At 44.9% G+C, this 21,510-nt stretch overlaps 1 protein-coding gene across 1 annotated transcript in view; it reads left to right on the top strand.

The window, feature by feature from the left end:
* The window catches only part of RIPOR2 (RHO family interacting cell polarization regulator 2), an 83,370-nt gene that overhangs the window by 46,061 nt on the left and 15,799 nt on the right, over positions 1-21,510 (top strand). The window contains exons 8-15 of the mRNA XM_057699862.1: positions 510-573; positions 5,851-5,894; positions 7,113-7,238; positions 7,535-7,683; positions 9,014-9,143; positions 13,243-13,923; positions 16,912-17,093; positions 19,371-19,539. Of these exons, the coding sequence (XP_057555845.1) occupies positions 510-573; positions 5,851-5,894; positions 7,113-7,238; positions 7,535-7,683; positions 9,014-9,143; positions 13,243-13,923; positions 16,912-17,093; positions 19,371-19,539 (1,545 nt within the window). The remainder of the gene's footprint in view (positions 1-509; positions 574-5,850; positions 5,895-7,112; positions 7,239-7,534; positions 7,684-9,013; positions 9,144-13,242; positions 13,924-16,911; positions 17,094-19,370; positions 19,540-21,510) is intronic.

The raw sequence follows: 21,510 nt of genomic DNA, 5'->3' as shown, positions 1-21,510 counted from the left end.
CACCATTCTCACAACTAAGAAAGTTATACCAGTCCTCCTATAGAATTATCTAATATCCTGTGCATTTTCAGATTTCCTTTATTTGGCCCAATGATGTCTTTTATAACTGTTTTAGTTTGTTTACTTTCAAAGCAGGATGGAATCAAAGTTAACACATTGCGTTTGGTTGTTATGTCGCTTTAATCTCTTTTATCTAGGATTTTTTTCCCATAATACTACTGCCTTTTTATAGAATCCAGGCCAGTTCTTTTAGAATCTCCCACATTCCGGATTTATCTGACTGTTTATAACTTAACTTGGTCTTCTATGCTCTACATTTCTGGTACACTTGAAGTCTTGCTTAGGCTTAGGTTAAACATTTTGTGAAGATTGCTACCTATGCAGGGCCCTGTAACTCACTGCAAACAGGTAAACGCCTCCTGTTTGAGCAGGATTGTCCTCTGCTCTGAGAACATCGTGTGCTTTGAAAGAAATGTAGCCCTAACACTGGTCTCCTGTGCTTTTCCTAGAACATGTGCACTATTGAAGCGGAGTTGGAGAAGCAGCTGGGGGAGTTCTCCATCAAGATGAAAGGTATTGTTCTACCTGTTTAGAGAGAGTAGGGCGCCATCTCCGCAGAGCTCCTTGAAGTGTGACAGCACACTCTTTTTATTTTCCTTGCAAAGATACTGGGCCACCCTCTCTCAACTCCCCACCCCCCACTTACATTAATTTACTGATGCTCCGGAACCTTCTTGTCCTGAGACTTACCTACACACAAATATTTACTATGACAGGATCGCAAACGTACACAAACGTGGAGAGAGTATTACAAGGAACCCCCATAGACCCATCACCTCGATTTACTAATTAGCAAGATTTTGCCACCTTTGCTGCATCTGTTTTCTTGTCTTTGTTTTTCCTTTGATGAAATAAAACCCAGATGTGGGAGTCTACCCCTGTAGAGTGCAGTATGCCTCTCTTAAAGAATAGGGACATCTTACATCATCACCACAGTGCCAAGTACCATCACTTCTAATAAAATGAATATGCCTTTGTTATGAACCCACTCCATTAGCAAATAGCCCGGTCATCTCAAAAATGAGCAGTACAGTTGGTTTGTTCAAATCAGGATCCAGACAAGGTCCATGTATTATCATTGGTCGTCAGGTATCTCTTTTCAGTTTCCTTTCATCTAAAACAGACCCTTCCTTGGCTTTTTTCCTACTTGACTTGTTGTGTTGAACCCACTGTTGTACAGAATGTCCCACATTCCAGACTCGTCTGTTGGCTTCTTGGTAGTGTCATTTAATTCGTTCCTTTATGCTCTACTTTCCTGTAAATGACATACCAATTTCTTTATTCTTAAATGTTTTTTTAGTGTTAAACACACAGAGGACTGTGCATTTTCCTCTTTTTCCCAGTGCCTTTCTGGTGTTGACTCCAGGAAGTTCCGCTCCAGAAGCATTATTGATTTGTACCACAAGCATCTTTAGAACAAAAAGAAACTCTAGTTGTAGAAAACAAAGCATCCCCCAGGGGTCAGGTTTGCAGCTCAGTGGCCAGCAGGGCTGTCCAGTGAGCAGCCACCACAGCAAGTCCCTCTTGCATCTGAGTTTGGGCCACTCACCCACTCACTGCAGGGAGGAGGGCTTGTATGTGTGTCTTTCCTTTTCTGAGGTTGCTTAGCAGCTGGACCCCGGGTTGCTAACGGGGATTTAATCACCCTCTTGTCTACTTTTTGCCAGAGTAGAAAGGGGGCGCTTTTTTTTTTTTTTTAAAGTGCTCAACAGGAGAGTTTCATTTTCCAATGAGTCACCTAACTCTGGAGGGAAATTTTTCTGTCAAGTGCAACGCCTGTAGAGCTGCTCTGGTTGAGTGTACCTGCAATCAACACGACCTTGACCCTCAGCTGCCCACACAGCTGCGTTCTTCTCTCCAGCAGATCCTGTAGTGAATGAGTCTGTTATTCAGCGTTAAGTCTCAGCACTTAATTTACTGCTCAGGTGGGGCATCTATGCTTTTTCAGTTTGAGGGGTCCATTCTCTTCATTGTGGGTCCTCACCTAAGTCAGTGGTTCTAAAACCACCCAGGCCCTGCCCCCATCTCAGCAAGTTAGGGTGGGGCCCTGGGAGATGTATGTTTTTCATCCTCAGGATGAGTCTGTCAGCAGCCTGCTCCTGGAAAACCATTGCCCTGAGTCAGCATTTCACAGAAAACACTTCTCTCTCCTTCCCCCAACTCTTGGGCACCCTCCATGCAGGCTAGCACAGCTTAGAGTCTTAGAGCTGAGAGAAATTCCCATCACGCCCATCTTCTCACTGTGAGTACAAGCAGTACCGTATTTCCCCATTTCTGACACTCACTATTTTCAAAAGCACCAATTTGGGCTGGGGTGGTAATTTCCCCATTTTTTGTTGACAGAGGACAGGGTTAAGTGACTTGTCCCAGAAGTCACACAGTACGTTGGAGTCAAACTTGAAACCAAATTCCATGGCTCCTGGCTCCTAGTGCATTCCCACCCCCCAGCCCCACATGAGGAGGGAAGTTCTAAAATAGCTGAGCAGATACTATAAACTGTTGCTCAAAGAATGGTCTCTTCTATATGGGATGGTAGTCTTCCACCCAACACACAGGCACCCCAGCAGTGGGTGGAAGGAAGGGGACGCCCTAATCCACCAAATCTGGACCTCAGGCATGGTGGTTGGTAAGGGGATGCTCTGGGGGCCCTACTGTCCACTGGGGAACCTGGCTGCCCAGGTAAAGAGCAGCTCTGGGTTATGATGGGTCACCATGATGGATGGACTGAACTTTCTGTTGCTCCTGCTCTTGCATCTCTACCCTCAATGTTGTTCTCTCTTTCCTGCCCAATGGACTTCCCTGGCTTCTATCTGGGTTAATGGTTTCTCCCAGGGGTCGCTCAAATCTGCAAATGATCCTTTATTTTTTTTTTTTAATATTTATTTGGTTGCACTGGGTCTTAGTTGCGGCTCCAGGGCTCCTTAGTTGCAGCATGTGAATCCTAGTATATGTGCTGCCAAAGCGAGCACTGCAGCATGCGAGTTCTTAGTTGTGGCATGCATGTGGGATCTAGTTCCCTGACCAGGGATCAAACCCAGGTCCCTCCTGCATTGGGAGCACGGAGTCTTATCCACTGCGCCACCAGGGAAGTCCCGATCCTCCTTTTTCATTATTGATTTATCTCACTTCCACTTTCCTAATCTAACATGAAAACGTGAACTATTTCTATGAAGCCTTTCAAGGGTGACACCCCCATGGAAATCTTCCTCTCTCTCAATAAAAGGAAGTCCCTCATGCTGCCAAGAAATCTTGCATCTTTACAGTTAGCTACTTTCTTATCTGTTATTCATTCTGTTTGTAAAAAAAAAAAAATTACCTCTCATAACATACATAGTGACATAAACTGAGGATCTTTCATAATATTCTGAGACCTGGTAATCCGACTTCCTCCTGCTATACCCTTCCCAATTCCCTTTTCACCCCATCCCAACACACAGACAGCAGTCATTCTGTGGGGTTTTCGGAGGGTGGGGTGAGTGATGACGGTGAAGACAATTGAACAAGCGCTCACTGAGCTCCTGCTGTTGGCCACGCTCTTGGCTGCATCCTAGTGAATGGTCCCTGGCCTTAACTTCCACACAGTCTACTGGAGAAAATGGATGCACGAGCCAATCTAGTCTAATTCTGTGGAATAAATGATCTACCAGACCAGTAATGTGGCCAATTGCTTAGAAGCCTGGGTGAGAGGAGGGGCGAGAAGAGTGCCACCCACCTATCTTGGGGGAGGGAAATGAGGAAGAGGAAGGCTTCCCGTTGTAACCTTTGCCTTAGAATGAGAGGACCCTGGGAAGAGAGTTGTGGAGCTTCTTGGTACCAGATTTTGAAGAGGCTCCAAAGCAAAGCTAAAGAGGGAGCACTAGACCCATCCACCAATTTACAGATGGAAAGATGTACTCTGTTACAGAAAACTACTTCTCCCAGTTATTACTTGCTTCAAATTAAGTTTCAGGCAGTGCGTATAGCCAAAAACCTGTGCTGGCCCCTGCAGCTTTTAGGGCACGTCTGGCCTCAGGGGAGGGGACATCTAGCAGCGAGCTAGTAAATCTGCATTATTTACAACTGGTCAGTTAATCAGTCAGTCCTGTAATGGGACCCCCTAGCTATTCAGCTGTCTGGCTGTTTTCCTTGGAGTAGAAAGTATGACTTCCTTAGCTTCAGGGTTGCTCCCCCCAGTGCTAAATTTTGTTAAAATTGTTATGAATATCCAATCAGATTTTTCTCTGTGTATATGCTGCCTGCCAACATTTATGATCTTATCTTTGGAAAGGAAGATCCTCATAGAACTAGAAAAAAAGGTAGTGCATTCTTCTGGCAGAACGGTCCCTGAGCAAAAGAAGAACTGGGTGGGCGGCTGCATACTGTAGCATCTGGGCCTTCCTGAGGTCATGGAAGAGCTGTTTTATCAGTAATACGTGTTTACAGTAAAACACCCACAAAGTGCAGGAAGATGCACCATGGAGATAAAAGTCCCCTCACCCCCTCCACCTCCCCATACCCATCCCGTGCTAACCCCCATGATGGTTTTTGGAGTGGCGATAAGAAAAATCTTTGTAGACAGTGCAGCAGTGATCCCAAAACGGATGAGAAAACTTGAAGCTTTCTTTTCCCAACTGAAAATCCAAACAGGCCTCAGACCAGATTCTGCAAGAAACCTGGCCAGGTTTAAAAGACACTAGGTGGTAACTGTAACTGCCCCACTGTTAGTTTCAGTTCTGCATTCAGTACCATGAGTGGCTTACACAAGCAGGTAGGCCTTGAGGAAGCATAGCACAGCCCCCAGGCCTGCCTACTGCCATGTGCCACGTTATGGTTATAATCAGAGTATAAGTGTGATACCACCTCAAGCAGGTCCAAAAAATTTTGCTGTAATAATATCATCTGAGAAGCTCAAAAACATCGCTACCAAGTAGCTTTCTCCCATCTGGATAAGTTCTTCCAATATGAAATTTCTGGTGAGTTTGAAAGGGAAAAAAAAAAAAAAAAAAACCTTCAAAGGATTTTCTCCTTTACTCTCCTTCATCCAGCACTGATATCAGATCAGTTTTTTAGGTTTTTTTGTTTTCTTTTTAACCAGGCTTCTGTTGTAATTGCATAGGTAGGTAAACAGGCAGTAGATGAATGCTGAATAGTCTGCAGAGGTTTTTAAAGAGTGCTTAGGATTTTATTAGAACTGGCATATCCAGCCAATTCTGATCTATAAAAATCAGTCGATTGTGCTTTCTTTCAGAAGTATTAAAAATAAGACTAATCCTCCAGAAAACGATTAGTGAAAATTGGCTTCTTTAATTCTGTTTTTATTTCAGTAAATCTTTTTAAGAGGCTTGTTATGTTCTACTTGTTAGTGGAAACTGGTCCTCAGTGGACTGGCTCAGTGGATGGAGAGGTGTGACGAACTGATGAGTTGCTGCCATCTACTGACAGAGAGTGGTAACAGCAGGCGCTTTTTTAAGCCTTCCTGGACCTTCTCTATCATCTTAACCCTGGCATCGCCCATGAGGCTGGTGGAAAACAGATTCATCCGTCCCACAGTCTCACAACTTAACGGGGCTCCTCATAGAAGGAACAGCCTTCTCTGCCCCAGAGAGCACCTCTTCCATCACCCCAGCAAGGAATGTCCTGTCTCGCTGTGATAGATGAAATATCCCACAATAGCTGTGCCCAGATGGTCCCCAGAAACTATTACATGAGTTTTCACAAAGGCCTGACACTTTGTTTTATAAATGTGCCAGTGTGGGTTTATAAAGAGGGAAAATAGATTCTGCACCTCTGATCGCAGTTGCTTGCTTACAGGTCTGGCTGGCTTTGCTCGCCTGTGTCCTGGAGACCAGTATGAGGTAAGTATGGGGTCAGCCTGGGTGTTGGACTTGGGGGGCAGGAGTTAGTTGTTGTCATTTTGTTTCTTCAATTGTCTTTTTATTTTTACGTTTTTTTTTAATTTGAAAAAGAAATTCGGGCCACTGAGAAAGTTTGGAGATGAGTATCAGACCTCCCGCATACGGGTCCTCTAGACACCAATTTTTAACATTATGCCACATTTGCTTTATTAATATTAATACTATTATCGTTGTTATTTTGCTGAACCGTTGTAGATGAATGCGTAAATATCATGACCCTTCACCCCAAGTTGTTTTCCTAAATATGGAAAGAGTTTCTCTCATATAAACATCGTACAGTTCTCGACATGAACAAACTTTGCATGGGTCCTTTAGCTCATGTCATTTGATATGCTATCTATATTCACTTTTTCCAAGTGTCCCAATATTGTACTTAATAGCAGTTTCTTTTTTCCTGATGCAAGATCCAGTCCAGGATATGACTGTTCATAAGTATCATGCTTGAAGAGTAATAGGATCTAGATCTTTCTTTATAAAAATATACTCCATGAAAGTAAAAAAAGCATTTTATCTTTTCCCTCTTCAAAAGGGAACTTACATAATGATTTCATCTAAGTATCTCCTCCAAAACCTTCTGTAATCATTCATCTTGGCCGGGGGTGGGGAGCGTGGAATGTATCTTCCTCTAAACAGTAAAGCTGTCCGACTGAGGAGAAACTGCACACCCTCTCCCCAGAGTGTGTCAGATTTCAAAATCCTTATCCAGCTCTGTCTCCCTTATCCAGAAGGTGGATGTCTTATTTCTTGCTTCTGGCCGCTAAGTAGATTTTAGCTGATGGTTCCTTGTCTTTGTAAAGGAGCTGGGGAGTGTGGAGAGCTGATCCAGTGCTTGTTCTATTGAAGTAGAACTAACTAGAGAAAGAGTTGAGCCGAAGGGCGCAATGCAATAACCTTTTTCTAAAGAAAGCCCTTCTATCCTAGAGAAGCAGCACTTACTCCCTTTTGAAAGTCTTTCCCCACTGGTCCTTTGCTCCATCCGCCCCCACCCCCACCCCCCAGGGAATTTGGAAGAAGCCACAGTCAGGGGGTGGCTTGAGGATGCTGGAGAAGGGGAGGGGCGGCAGCTGCTATACTTACTCACCTTTTGGATCCTGGTGTTTGGTGGAGAGGCGGGTGAGGGCAGTGGAACCTGAGGGCCCTTTGGTGTCTTCTCCCCAGATTTTCATGAAGTATGGCCGACAGAGGTGGAAACTGAAAGGCAGAATAGAAGTCAATGGCAAACAGAGCTGGGATGGAGAAGAAATGGTGTTCCTGCCCCTGATAGTTGGATTAATTTCCATCAAGGTACAGTATCATCATTGCCGTTTGTTGTCCTTGCTGGTGCCACGGCTGGATGGTCCTTCGTGGAGACCTGTGCTGTCCCTCCACCTCACAGACCTCTGCTATAAGTACATCACAAGACCTGCCCTCGTGTCAGAGCAGGCAATGGAAATGTGAGATGGGCTTGGGAAACATTCACCTCTGATTTCAGATATCATTCTGAAATGCCTGCCCTGGCCAACAAAAATAAAGGAAAGAGAATCCTGCCTTCGTCCTCTGCTGTCCTGTAAGGCCTTTGTTACCTCTCCCTCTCTCACCAGGTCACAGAACTCAAAGGTCTAGCAACTCACCTCCTGGTCGGCAGCGTGACCTGCGAGACCAAAGAGCTGTTTGCAGCCCGACCTCAGGTGGTGGCTGTGGACATCAATGACCTTGGCACTATCAAACTCAACCTGGAAATCACCTGGTAGTAAGTTGCCCTTTTCAGTGTCATCACGATAGAAACAAGTGCTGTAGGTTCGTGCTGCTCCAAGGATGGCGTGTGGACCGTCAGAATCACTGGGGAGCTTGGTACGAACGCAGACTCTCAGGCCCCACCCCAGACTCGCTGTGTCAGAATCTCTCAGGGCCCAGAAATCTCTTTAATAAGTTCACTGGGTGACGTTCACACCTGTTAAAGGAGAACCCTCTGCTGTATCACTACTCTCCTCTTTGACTTACTATTTTCAAATATTCCATTCTGCCTCCTCCCCTCCTTCATAACCTTTAGAGGTATATAAAGAAATATATCTCTCAAGTCAACTGATTTGAAAGAAAATAACTGTCCAGTATGAGATATTTTGTCCACACAAAGATCCTGATTCTTGCTATGGTGTTTTAATCGCTTAGCCCTGTTTATCTCAGATCCCTTTAGTCTCTCCCCACTCTAGATACTGAAAAAGAATATTTCCAAAGGGCCAGAGATGCCTTTTGTCGAAGCAAGGAACTTAAAAGTGGTTTTCTGAAGTCACCCTGTGTGAAGTCACTTAACCGTGATACGTTATTAAGCACTGGTTGTTCACAACATTTGATCTTATGCCCCTGGTATGTTACCAAGTAACTAGGACATGTGGAGTATTCATGTTCGAGGCCCCCTTTACAATATAGAGGGTCAGCCATGGAAGCAGCAAAGACATGTTGCCTTGTCAGCGGAACAGTGTCCACACACCTTTTGCCCAGCCTGTCTCTCCTTGTAACTTGTAATGATTGACATCTCAAATGCAAGATCGGTGCTCCTGCTGGAGGAACCCATGGTGTGATGACAGATGGCATCACTGTGAACAGACTGTTATCCTCTCAATCACGCAACAGGCTCTGGGTCAACTGAAAGGAACAGGAGTTTTCTTTAGAACCAAACAGTCATCTATTACTCTCTTGTATCACTAAAGTGTCGGTCCTCCCAAGGCTCCAGGAATTTTTACAGACTTCTGCAACGTCTTGTGTTGGGACAAGCATTAATATGTTTATGTCTCTAATATGAACGAGGAAGCAGATTTATCTGGTATCCAGGTGGGCACATAAATTGTGCTTAAAGCTGTGATGATAATCTGTGGTCCCTTGGGTGATTCTAGACTCTGTTTTCTGCTCCACTTTTTTTTTTAACTTGGTTTGTTTGCTGACAGACCAATTTGGCCAAAACCAGCCCAGTTCCCACTGGTTTGAGTTTACGTTAGTATAAAGAGGTGCTTTCTTGGCCTGCGGTCCGGCGATTATAGGTGCCTTTAACAAATGCGTGTTCATGAGGACCTGTTGTTTTGCAGTCCGTTTGACGTGGAGGACATGACCCCATCCTCAGGCGCGGGGAACAAGGCGGCCGCCCTCCAGAGAAGGATGTCCATGTACAGCCAGGGCACCCCGGAAACACCCACCTTCAAAGATCACTCCTTCTTTGTAAGTTCAGTGTGATTTCTGGAGGAGAGATGATGAGCCTGAGGCAGTGCTTGCACCCAGCCTTTGAAATGCTTCACATACGATGTTAGGGAGTCTCTGTAATTCCTAATACAGTCGTCCCTCGGTATCCGCAGGGGATTGGTTCCGGGAACCTCACTTTGATACCAAAATCCAAGGATGCTCAAGTCTCTCATGTAAAATGGCATAGTGTTTGCACACAACCTATACACATCCTCCTGGGTACTTTAGATCATCTCTGGATCACTTATAATACCTCAGACAATGTAAATGATATATAGCTGTAAATACAACGTAAAGGCTAGGTAAGTAGTTGCCAGCAAATTGGCAAATTCAAGTTTCGCTTTTTGGAACTTGCTGGAATTTGTTTTTCCATGGATGCATAACCCTTGGATACGGAGGGCCGACTGTAATGTCATCTTCAAGTTCACCCTAACGAAGCAGTGACTGAGGAAAGCACATTCCGAGATGCCTGTGGCCACCCGCGCGCAGGTGGTAAACCTCCTCTGTCTCTCCCCTCCTCTCCCCCCACTTACCTGTTGCTTTGATAAACACATGTAGACTTTTCTGCACATTCTCTAAGGTCAGGCTTTTAAAGAAGTGGATGTAAATAACGCCCTCCTTGTTTTAATCAGAAACGCTTGCTAGAAAGCTGACAAAAACATGGTAACCTGCTGCTTTCCACTAACTCCCCCATCTTGCTTTGACTTCTGAAGAGGTGGCTGCATCCTTCACCAGACAAGCCAAGGCTGTCTGTCTTGAGTGCCTTGCAAGACTCTTTCTTTGCCAAGCTGCACCGCAGCCGCTCTTTCAGTGACCTGCCCTCCCTCAGGCTGAGACCCAAGGCCGTGCTAGAGTTTTATGTGAGTGTGGGTGGCCTTCCCGGGTGTGACGTGCTTGCCTTCGGGGGCTTGTGACATGTGTGCTTTGGCATGCCCCCTGTTTTGTCTTCTCTCTCTTGCTCGTTGGCTAACGGTTGCGGGTCTCCTGTCCCCCGGGTGGGAAATTGGGGCACGCATGCTCCTTTGTGAGAGAGGCCGTTTGTCCTTTCCTGTTCATACTCTCTGCTTTTGTGCTCTGACTTTTCTCCGATGTGGCAAAGATATCCATGGTAACAAGATTGTCATTTAAAAAAAAAATGATTACACTCAAGGTCAAAGAAGATTTTTCCTTCTCAAGTTAAGCTCATGTATCACTAATATCAATCTTCACAGATGTAGCCTTCAAAACCTGGCATTCGAGGAAGTCAGAGGATTTAACCCAATTTTCCTAGAGCTATTTTTATTGAAAGAGGTTCTAAGCCTGATTTATTGTAGTGTTAGTTTTATACTATCCTAGTAAAGGAAACTCTTTAATTTGCAATCAGGATAGGTAACCTGCATTCTGTGTGTTATCCATTCTGTCACGAGAGAATCCACATAGCATATGTACACACATGCATGGAATGTTCTGCCCTTTACAGACGTATAAAAGTAACCTTTGAATGTCCAGAGAGGAAAGGCTTCGAAGTCTTCCGGTTAATAATAATAATAATTGCATCTTATTCACTGGATTAGAAAACACAGGTGAAGTGGACTGGGCTAAGCTCTAGTGGGGTTTCCAAGGAAAGTGGGATGACTACATGGGAAAGATACCCGTGAAGGCAGGTGCAGGGAAAGAGTGCAGCCTCTCTGCAGTAACTGTCGGTGGCACCGTGACACTGACACGCTCACACACTGCAAGCTGGAGGGTTAGGGAGGGAGTTGGTAGAGGTGTTAATCGCATCCTTTAAACAAGGGCAAGATTAGAAACAAATGTGCTGGCTTCCTGTGGCCTTTTGGATAAATGCAAACTCCTCAGAGTGGCCATTCCCTTCCGGCCCAGTTTTCCCAGCCCACCTCTCATCTCCCCAGGCTTCATTCTCTGCCTGACCCGCACCCCCTGAAGTCCCCCCACTGTCCTCCAAATGCATACATCCTCTCAAGAGCTCCCACAGACTGTTGTTCCTTCTAGAACACACTTCCTCCTCCTCCTGCCCTTCCTCTCCCCGTTTTCCAGGGCTGAGTGCCAGGACCCTGTCTCTCCCAGGTGGCAGCCACCCCCTCGCCGGGGCTCCTGCTTCCCAACGTCATCCCTCAGTTACAGCACGCCTTCCCCTGGGGGCCTGGTTATAGGCTTGCCCCCTTCAGCAGGGCGTCTCAATCTGACTGGATATTTGCCACTTAAGTACATGCAAATTGGGTTTGGGATTGTGAGACTCGAGAGAACCAGCTGAAGAGGAGTCTGGAATTTAAATAAGAATCGTGACCCCCCAGGCCCTGCTCCTTACTTAGCCGGCGCCTCCCACCTCCCCCAGAGCTGCTCAGGAAGTGTGTTCTGAAGTCGAGCTGAAGCTGGGCAGGACCGCTCCGAGGACCCAGGGCTTCTGTGAGATCCCCAGGAGACCTCGCGGAGGAAGTGCAGCAGCAGGACTCAGCCTTCCCCCATCCCTCCCCAGAAGCTTCCTTTTTCATCCCTCCTGAAGGAAAGCATGTTTGGGGGGAGTTGAGGGGAGGGGGGTGCAGATACAGGAGGAAGGAAACGGAAGTAAAAGCTGGAGGTAGTAAGAGGGGCGTGGGGACCCACTCCCTCCCTGTCCGCTCCCCAGGACGGTCCCTGGCCCTCCCTCCACCCCTCACCCAACCCCGGGACTCTGGGGAGCACAGTTCAATAATCGCTAATCCAGGAAAACAGTCTCAGTTTTAGAGGCAAAGAAACTGAGACAGCAGAGGATACTTGAATGCCCCAGTGACACGACTCATCCTGTTGTTAAAGTAAAAACTCTTCCAGCCAGAGGAGAGCGGAGAGTTTGGGTTGGAACTCTACGTGTTGGGAGCTGGTGGCCCAGATCCAGCGGTGATGGGGCCAGGGACCCCGCTGGAGGAGGACGGGCAGCCGCTTTCTGTCTGCTCCCCATTTCACTAGTTGTAACAGTTTTGTTTCCTGGGCTAGTTCCCAGCACTGTTGTGATCAATTGTTGTGTTATTATTTTATGGTTTATTATTATTATTATTATTATTTTGGCCGCACCTCGCTGCATGTGGGATCTTAGTTCCCCAACCGGGGATTGAACCCATGCACCCTGCAGCGGACACGTGGAGTCCTAACCACTGGACCACCTGGAAATTCCCTCGTCGTTTTATATGTAATTAAAATAGGTACTTACATTTACTTAAATAGTCAAATCTGGAATCCAGGAGAAAGCATTCATTTTGAAGGAGCTGATTTCGAGTAACTAGAAAACTCTTCCCGCAGAACAACATTTGGCACTTCAATAAGACCACAGTGTCAGGAAAGATGACTTGGGAATTGTTTTAACGCCTGCGTAAACGAGTTATCTTGGTTACCTGGATATTTCTGACCTCTGTCTTCTGAGTTCTGCTTCACGGATCACAGAGCCTTGGGGCTGCCTGACAGAGCACTTGGGGTTTCTAGACGCCCTGGGAGCTCTGGGGTTTGCGACCCTGGAAGATAGTTGTTCAGTTTATCAGTCTTTTTCTCCTCTTTTTATAGAAGCTCTGCAAATGTATTTCTGGTCTTGAATTATTTGTGGCATGGTTACTGAATTAATAAACATGTTCCAGAGCTTGGGATTTGTAGGTAGAGATTTTCAAAAAATAATTTATGAGAACTGAAGCAGAACAAAGCATCACGTCTTTCGAGTGAAATAGCATGAGTGTTGGAAAGTCTTTTAAGATTGATGCCAAAAAACAAAACAAAACAAAATGGTGGTGGTGTTCTTAACTCTGGCTGCCAAATATTGTGAGATCCTGGAATTGAGGAAACAAGCACTGTTGCCCTGCCGCCAACCTTTCCTTTTGAAAAATGTCAAACCTGAGAATAGTACAATGAACTTTCACCTAGATTCAACAATGGAAACAGTTTTTAAAGGCTTGTTTTCTCTTGCCACGGGTGCAGACACACACATACACAAAATCAGCAGATACAATGTTCATGTCATGAAAGGTCTGGTTTTTAATTTTAATTGTCTTACATTTTGTCTGGAAATGAACTGTGCCAAACACATCCCTTGTATTTAAAATCATTTGCCTTTCATCCACAGTCAAATCTACCTGATGACATCTTTGAAAATGGGAAGGCACCTGAGGAGAAAATGCCACTGTCCCTCAGCTTCAGCGACCTGCCCAATGGGGACTGCGCCCCTACCCCCAGCGCCGCCAGCTCTCTCCCCAGCGCGTGCTCTGCAAATCCAGAAATCACTGTCACCCCCGCAGAGCTGAACCGCGGCAGCCGGTCCTCCCAGAACGAGAGCCCGGATGACTCCAGCTCGGCCTCTTCCAGGAGCTCCTCGGGAGAAGGCCCAGAAGCCAGACGCCGCCTGGAGGAAGACGCCGAGGGGCCCAAGAGACCCCAGGAGGCCTGCCAAGCATCCGCGGGTACCCGGACGGAGCGCCTGTTCCTGGAGAAGGGTGTCGCAGAGGCCCTTCTGCAAGAGTCTGACGAGGCTTCTGAACTCAAGCCAGTTGAACTGGACACTTTTGAAGGAAACATCACAAAGCAGCTGGTCAAGAGACTCACCTCGGCAGAGGTGCCGGTGGCCACCGAGAGGCTGCTCTTTGAGGGCTCTGTCAGTGGAGAGTCCGAAGGCTGTAGATCCTTCCTAGATGGAAGCTTAGAGGATGCCTTTAATGGGCTTTTTCTTGCGTTAGAACCACATAAAGAGCAGTATAAAGAGTTTCAGGATCTGAACCAAGAAGTCATGCACTTGGATGATATTCTAAAAGTAAGTACCCTTTCAGGGAAATTGGATTAGGTTTGGAGACAGGTATCTTCAGCCAACATTCTATTTAAAGTAGCCTATCTTTTTTTTTTTTTTTAATTCTGCCCCATCACAGGATCAGTAGATAATTGTCATGTAAATAGCATTGATTTTTAATACTAGTAGCATATATTAATTTTTAGTTTCCTGACAACTGATCAACTTAAGGAAAATGATGAGTAGTTAAATTAACAGCTCTAGAGAATATCTAAACTCCCTTAGTCCCAGGGTTCATCATTCAGATCCCAAATGTGAAATGGTGGGTGGGCTTTTGAGCATCATAATCTCATTGAGGTGTTACTGGATATGGTTCCTCTCTGAGTATCAGGGAAGCAGGAAGGCCCTTCTCTGGCTGAGGACAGTTAGGTAGCCTGGATGTGAGAGCCATGGGCATCTCTCTCCCGCCCAGGGCACCACCTCCTGAAGGATTCCCTTCTCTGCGATTGGCCCAAATCAGTGAGCTGGAACCCCAGATTTATCACCCACGAATAATCTAGATGCCAGAGAACACCGACTCCATCAGAGATACCTTCCTCTATCCTGTTCCTAATCAGCCCACTCAGGATGGACATGGGAAGATAGGAGTGAGGTGGGGATTTCCTCTTGGACAGGAGGTCCTAATACTGACATCGGTATTGCTACCCCAGAATGTATCTGTCTTCACTTGGCATACAGATGAAATTTTTAAAAACACAGCACAGAAAGACAGAACTGGAATTTCCGTCCCGAATCCCACTGCCACTTCTTGTATTCTTTGCTTTGCCACTCTGATTTATAGTGCCATAGAGAAGAGAACTTGGATCTTTTCTCTTGAACGAGCAATTCTTTGGGGACCTGTTCTATAAAATAAGCTTGAAAATACGGTGCCAGGGGCAAGCAGAAAGTCGACCCACAGCAGACTGTTGCATCACTTGGTATGACAGTTTTAAAATGTGGCCTTCCCCGTGGCATCTGGAACTACCTTCCCAAGGCTTTTCTGACGGTCTCGGGCAGGCTGACCTAGCCTTGGAGGGGATGTCTGCCCAGGGCGAGTGATGACTCATGCTCTGACTCTCCACGTCATCTAATGCTCATGGCAGATTGAGTCAGCTGTAGGTGTAGCCTCTGAGCAGCAGGGTAGGGCGCTCCAGATCTGCTTCCTGTAAAATAGAACTCAGAAGCACCTGCTCAGGGTTCATGCATGGAGGCTGCTTATCTACTATTTCAGTGAAAACATCTTTTATCCCCTCAACGAGCTCTTGTCAGCACAGTTGACCAGCTTTGCTTAGTGGGCAAAAAGGTATTACATGTAAAGAGTTAAGGCACAATTGATCCACCTAAAATAAATGCCTCAAATGCCTAGATGCCCCCATTTCCAGGCATCTAGGGTGCTGACCAGTAGCTCAGTCCACCAGGAAGCACTAAGCAAGTCATCCGTTAGTCTTACAAAAACCTGGTGGCTATAGGTTTCTTTCCAGAGTATTATTTCAATCTGCTGTTGTTCCAAAACTATCTTGCTGCTAAAATCCTTAACTGCCCATTTCTTTGTTTTAATCAATATTTAAATACATCCATACTGTGCAAGATCAGGTTCTGCGATCTAGCTTAGGAAAGAAGACCCTAGAAGTGGGTTGAGTCAGGACTGGCTCCTCCTCTCTTTCTGAGGTGGAAAACGGTATTAGGGTTGAGGTCTGGGGCAAGTGGCTTTGTCTCCAGCCAGGATTAAAGCATCCGCTGGACAAAGCTTTCTCTTTTTTTTCCTCCTTCACATTCCTAGGATGCTAAACATCTTGAGGATCAGAAACTAAATGATGCTGCCTCTTGGACGGCGGAGATCACTGAGGGCGAATGAAACAACTCTGATTTAAAAGACTGAAAGACGGTTTCCTATGTGCTTTGTGCCATCTTGAGTGTCAGAGACTCAGACCCCTGCAAGGCCCTTCTGACCTTGTGTTACAAAGTCAGCAGGGAGTGCCACCTAACTGGGTGGGGGACATTTAGTTCTCCTTACTTGCAGAATTTGTCCCGTTCAGTCCCCACCCCACCCCCACCACCAACATCCTCTTGGAAGAACTTCTCTGCATCTCTGTGTCCGTAACAACTGGTATTACCCAGTTTGTAATGTTTCTCCTTAATGTCCAGCAATGTGGACTTCTCCAGACCATAGAATGGGCTTGCTCACATAATCCCAGGGCCCGGTCAGGGAAAATATGGAACTTGTTCCTTCAAAGACAGAGCTGTAGAGGAAGCATGGCTACCCCTTGTCGTGCCCAGGCTATTTATTTTCTCCTCGATGCTCAAAGAAAAATTACATGCTGTGAATGTAAAATTACTATTTAAGTCTGCTTACCCTAGGGAGTGTGGATTAGGTGAATTTGAGTAGTTTTCTGTTTCTGGGATTTATTTTGTGAATCCTTTAGAACAGGTGCCTTAGATAGTTCACCCCTGTCTCAGGACACTGAACTCGTTGCCACTTGGAATGAGAGATTGGTTAGTAGTTGGCATTGACTCTGTGACTCTTTAAATTTGTCTGCCAGTTGAATTTTATTTGGGGTTGAGCACTAGGTGGAGAGAGTATAGCAGTTCTACTACCCGAGACTTCTGATTGTAATATTTTTTAAACTGTTTATTATAAAAATTTCAAACAGAAGTAGAAAGAATCAAATAACGGATCCCAATGTGCCCATCCCCCAGCCTCCACAGTGCTCAATTCATAGCCAATCTTATTGTGTCTATTCTTCTACCTGCTTCCTTCCCTCTGGATTATTTTGGAACAAATCCCAGATATTGTGTCATTTTATCCACGGTTGTACTTTTTTAAAAAATGAAGATTTTAAATGAATTTTTTAATGCCAACAAAAAAATAAAAGCTTGAAAAAAAAAGAAAGTGTCGCATCTCCCGTTGGGTTGTCTTTGTTGTGCTTCTCCTTCCGAATATGTTGATATTCTCCTTGGTACCTTCTACCTTTGCAGTGCAAGCCAGCAGTAAGCCGAAGCAGGTCTTCCAGTTTCAGTCTTACAGTTGAAAGTGCTTTAGAGAGCTTTGATTTCCTGAACACCTCTGATTTTGACGAGGAGGAGGATGGTGATGAGGTTTGTAATGTTGGAGGAGGTGCTGACTCAGTATTTTCAGACACTGAGACTGAGAAGCATAGGTAAGTCTGAAGTTAGTGTCTGCTTCTATTTCTACTGTCATAGCTGGTACAGCAGTTCTTTGTTGCTGCCAGACAGGACCTGATACACATCTCTAGGAAGATAAAACCCCCCGCATGAAATTGGCTTACAGTTCCTTTTCATTGTCATGTACAACTTTTAAATGTAGTTCACCTCTTTTGGTGTTGTTTAAGGAAAATTAAGTAGATTTTCTTCCTTATAAATGAAGGGGAGATTTTTGTATGAGTGTGTGTGTACATTTGTGTGTGTACACATACATCCTGTAGGTGTCAGTGTCTACAATTTGTCCCCAATGTAATTAATTCCAAGTTAACTAGGCATACCATGTTTCTGGAGAACTCTTACTGGATGATAAGTTTGGACCTGGTTCTCCTTGATTTGCATCTTATTTCTAATTTCTTCATTTCGTTAGACTTTGCTTTTCCCACCCCCTATCTCTCTGTTCCTTTTGGCCATTGGGTCTTTGCAGTAGATGAAGCTCATCAGTGCCTACATCAAAGCCAGGTTTAAGCCCCGTGGCACATATTTTCCTTAGAACATGAGAAGGGATGACTGATAACTAATAACTGCCACTGGATCTTCAGGCCTCCGGGCGGAATATGGCCTTCTCTAGGATGGGGATGGGACAGGGCAGTGGGAAGGGGGGATAATGGTAATATATTGTTACCTCCTCCATTGGGCTTTCTTGTACCAAACCACATGTTTAGAGGTAGAGCCTGGGATCCATTCTATAAGCACAGTGAACATACTCAGCTCCATCAATTACTGCAAAAGAAAAAAAAAAAATACACAAACACTTTCCCAAAGGAAAGGGTGGATTTCCATCCGTCTTTTCTTTTGACACATTATATACACTGGTTTTCAAGTTACAGCAAGCTATAGCTGGTTCAACCTTCGCAAATCTCTCTATAGGTGGTGTAAATATTTTGGAGTTTTGTTGTTCTTGGAGGGTGTCTTCTGCCAAAATGAAACCAGGAAAAGAAAAAAATGAGAAATAGAATTTATCCCTTGAGCAAACTGGGGGCGTAGCAAAGAAAATGTGTGAAATGAATGCATGTTTAAATTATCTTTCTACACTCTACACTGAGATTTTTCTAACTTGATTGAAATTGTGAAATGCTTCTTAAACCAGATATCTTCCTATATACTTGTTAGCTTAAGCTATTACATGATCGATCAAGGTCAGGCTAAACTTTTCTTCTTGCTATAAGAAGCATTTTAAAAACAAAAACATTATAACCTTTGTAAATTTTACAGAACATTGCTATTAAAGATGTCAAGCTTGATCAATCTTACTGTATGTCATCAGAGGTATTAGAGAAAATTGTGGAAATTATTTTGTATGTGTTAAATACGTGCTGACTACCACATCGCAAGCTGAATGTTTTCCCCTTGGGAGCAAATGTGAATCAGAGGAAAGCATTCAACGCCTCTAAACTCTGGTGCATGATCTTTTTAAATTGTGGAGGCTAGGGAGCAGGAAAGCCAAAAACCACCTAAATCTGTGTGAACTAGGCTGCTCTGGTTAACATCTCTGCTGGTCATTCCTTCCATGCGTGACAGGAGGCTCTTCCCTCCCCACTCTCCCTCCTACACAGATTCATTTTAAGAATAAAATTAGATAATAGATGCAACAGATTTATTTTTAAATGTAAGTTTCCATCATGATACAACTTTAGACAGTTCAACCGCAGGGTTTACACAAAGCATGAGAGGCAGAACTAAGTGATGCAAATACCCCTTTTAGCTTTGTCCAGAGTAGAACATCATGTTTCTTCCTAGCGGCTTTCCCTTCTCCTTTTCTTCAAGTAGCAGTTGATTCAAGGCCAGGAAAAAGCCTTGACTGATTATTTCTTAATGGTATTGCACTTGGGAAACCACAAACACAGAGGACAGTTTAATCCCAGAAAATTTGGCAAATCACCCCGTCCACAGAGCAGGAAAGTACCACAAAATGAGGGCACGTTTCAAAAGACTTCTTGGTGAGACGACTTTACAAATGGTTCATTGTGCTTGAGAAGCAAACAGGGAACTCTGGAAGCAAGCTGTTTGAAGATCTTTTTTGTATTAGGCAAATTGGTGACCAGACTTAGTTATAAAGTAATTTTTGAAAGGTATCTCAATTTTTCAAGGTAGGCAAGCGCAAGACTCTTTTCAGTGTGTGCTGTGGGGGCCTTACGCGAGCCATGTTGAGTTGACCTGTGGTTTCCACACAGAAAGAAAAAGCTAACGTTTCACTCACCTTCCTGCTTCAACAGTTACAGAGCAGTTCACCCAGAAGCCAGGGGGCATCTCAGCGAAGCCCTGACTGAGGACACGGGAGTCGGGACTAGCGTGGCAGGAAGCCCTCTGCCACTGACCACGGGAAATGAGAGCCTGGACCTCACCATCACCAGGCACCTCCAGTACTGCACCCAGCTCGTCCAGGTAGGACTGGTGACTGCACTGGGTTTTCAGAGCCCAGGTTGTTGATGCACCAAGACTGTGTGCTGTTTTTTTCCTAGTTTTCCCAGGAAAATGAGAATTCAGGAATAAGAGAACCATCCTGCTTTGATTAGAACTCAAAAACTCTGAACGGCATGGCCATGCTCCCTCAACCCTGGGTTTAAAACTTAAAAACTTAGATCTCCAGACCTTAATAGGTAGCAGGTGACATGTAGTGAGCTCTCGCTTTCAAATCATTTGATAATAGGTGAGAGTAACATGATTTTTTTAAAAAAAGGAATTTGCATTCTGCCGTCTACGAATGGACTTTGAAAGCCAGTATTACTGAACATATGTTAATAGGAAACCATCACATGAGCTAGTTTTCCACCACCTCGACAGCTAAAGGCAAAATGCTACCGAATATAACCACAGTTTCCCAGATCTCAAATAAGTACTTATCAGCAACAAGAAAGAATATTTTATAGGCATTATTCTCATCGGTTCACTTGCATTCTGAGACACCCTGGGGCTCATTTTTCTTCTCATTTCAGGCTATTTGCCACTTAAGATTTTGCCACAGTGGAGCAACTGTTTTGACATTCTTTTGTTGCAGGGAGGGTTTCAGCTGTCTTGAACAAAGCATTTCCCCTCAAACATCTGCTTGAATGCTTCCTCCTCGCCCTGTGGCTTGTCTTCTCCCAATCTTGTTCTTCTCCCAGCTTGCTTGGATGTGTGGGGAACAGGAAAAGAATGCGAAAGCAAATGTATAATGGTTTCAGGGGGACGAGCCAGGCAGGAAGGGTGCAAAAAGAGGAGAAATTGTGCTTGTAAGAGCACGTGGTCAACTGGAAGATGGAGGCAGGGTGAGGACAGAGGACCCAGGGAGGCCAGGAGTGGGTTAATGTCTCTTCTTTGAGAACACACCCATGATGAGACCTAGAAGAATCTGCTTCTCCTCCACGAATAGAAGAGCCGCCGCAGACACCTCATGTGCTGTGGGAAACTGGTTGGCAATTGTGATTCTTGCACTCGCTTGGCCGACACCCCAGCAGATCTCTTCTGTTGAGTGTTGAATTTACAACCCAAGTACTGACAACCAATCTGGCAGAAGGTGCAATTTTTTTTCTGACCAAAATGGACAAGGATTGTTGTTGACTTATAGCTATTCTCTATTCACCAAGCATTGGAATGAGATGGTTTTCACAGCTGTTTGTCCTCGGTGAGCCCGAGACTGTGTTGAGCAAACTCCGCGTTCACCTTTTAGACATAAGATGATTACTTTGTGAAACACGGGAGAATTCTCTTCCATGAAGGGATGGATGTTTTCTCTCAAAGAATAATTGGTGTGCAATAGTCAGTGCAGTGTTTCTCTCTATAATAAGGCCATGGTTATAACAATTCAACCCTTCTGTGGGGAAAATCAACACTAGAAAAACAAGAGGGGAGTTCTTCTTTACGTGCTAGATGGGATGCTGCCCAACTCCTGAATCACTTAACAAAGCCAGTTAGATCTTTAAAATTAAAAAAAAAAGAAAACGGAAGCAAAAAAGGTAGACATAAAGATGTAGAATAAAGGAGTAAGGGTCAGAGGGTTGATTTCTAATTCACACTCACTCCTGAAGCAGTGAGTTTACTTATTCATTTGGTATATAATTGCAAAGAGATAAAAATGGGCATTCTGATTACTCAGCTATAAAAAGGAATGAGATGGAGCTATATGTAATGAGGTGGATAGACCTAGAGTCTGTCATACAGTCAGAAAGAGAAAAACAAATACTGTATGCTAACTCATATATACGGAATCTAAAAATAGTACTGATGAACTCAGTGACAAGACAAGAACAGGGACGCAGATGCAGAGAATGGACTGGAGAACTCGAGGTTTGGGGGGGCGGGGGGTGAAGGGGAAGCTGAGACGACGTGAGAGAGTAGCATAGACATATATATACTACCAAATGTAAAATAGATAGC

The sequence above is a fragment of the Hippopotamus amphibius genome, chromosome 11, assembly GCF_030028045.1.
Source record: "Hippopotamus amphibius kiboko isolate mHipAmp2 chromosome 11, mHipAmp2.hap2, whole genome shotgun sequence".
In the NCBI taxonomy this organism is placed as follows: Eukaryota; Metazoa; Chordata; class Mammalia; order Artiodactyla; family Hippopotamidae; genus Hippopotamus; species Hippopotamus amphibius.
This window is presented reverse-complemented; position numbering and strand designations above follow the sequence as displayed.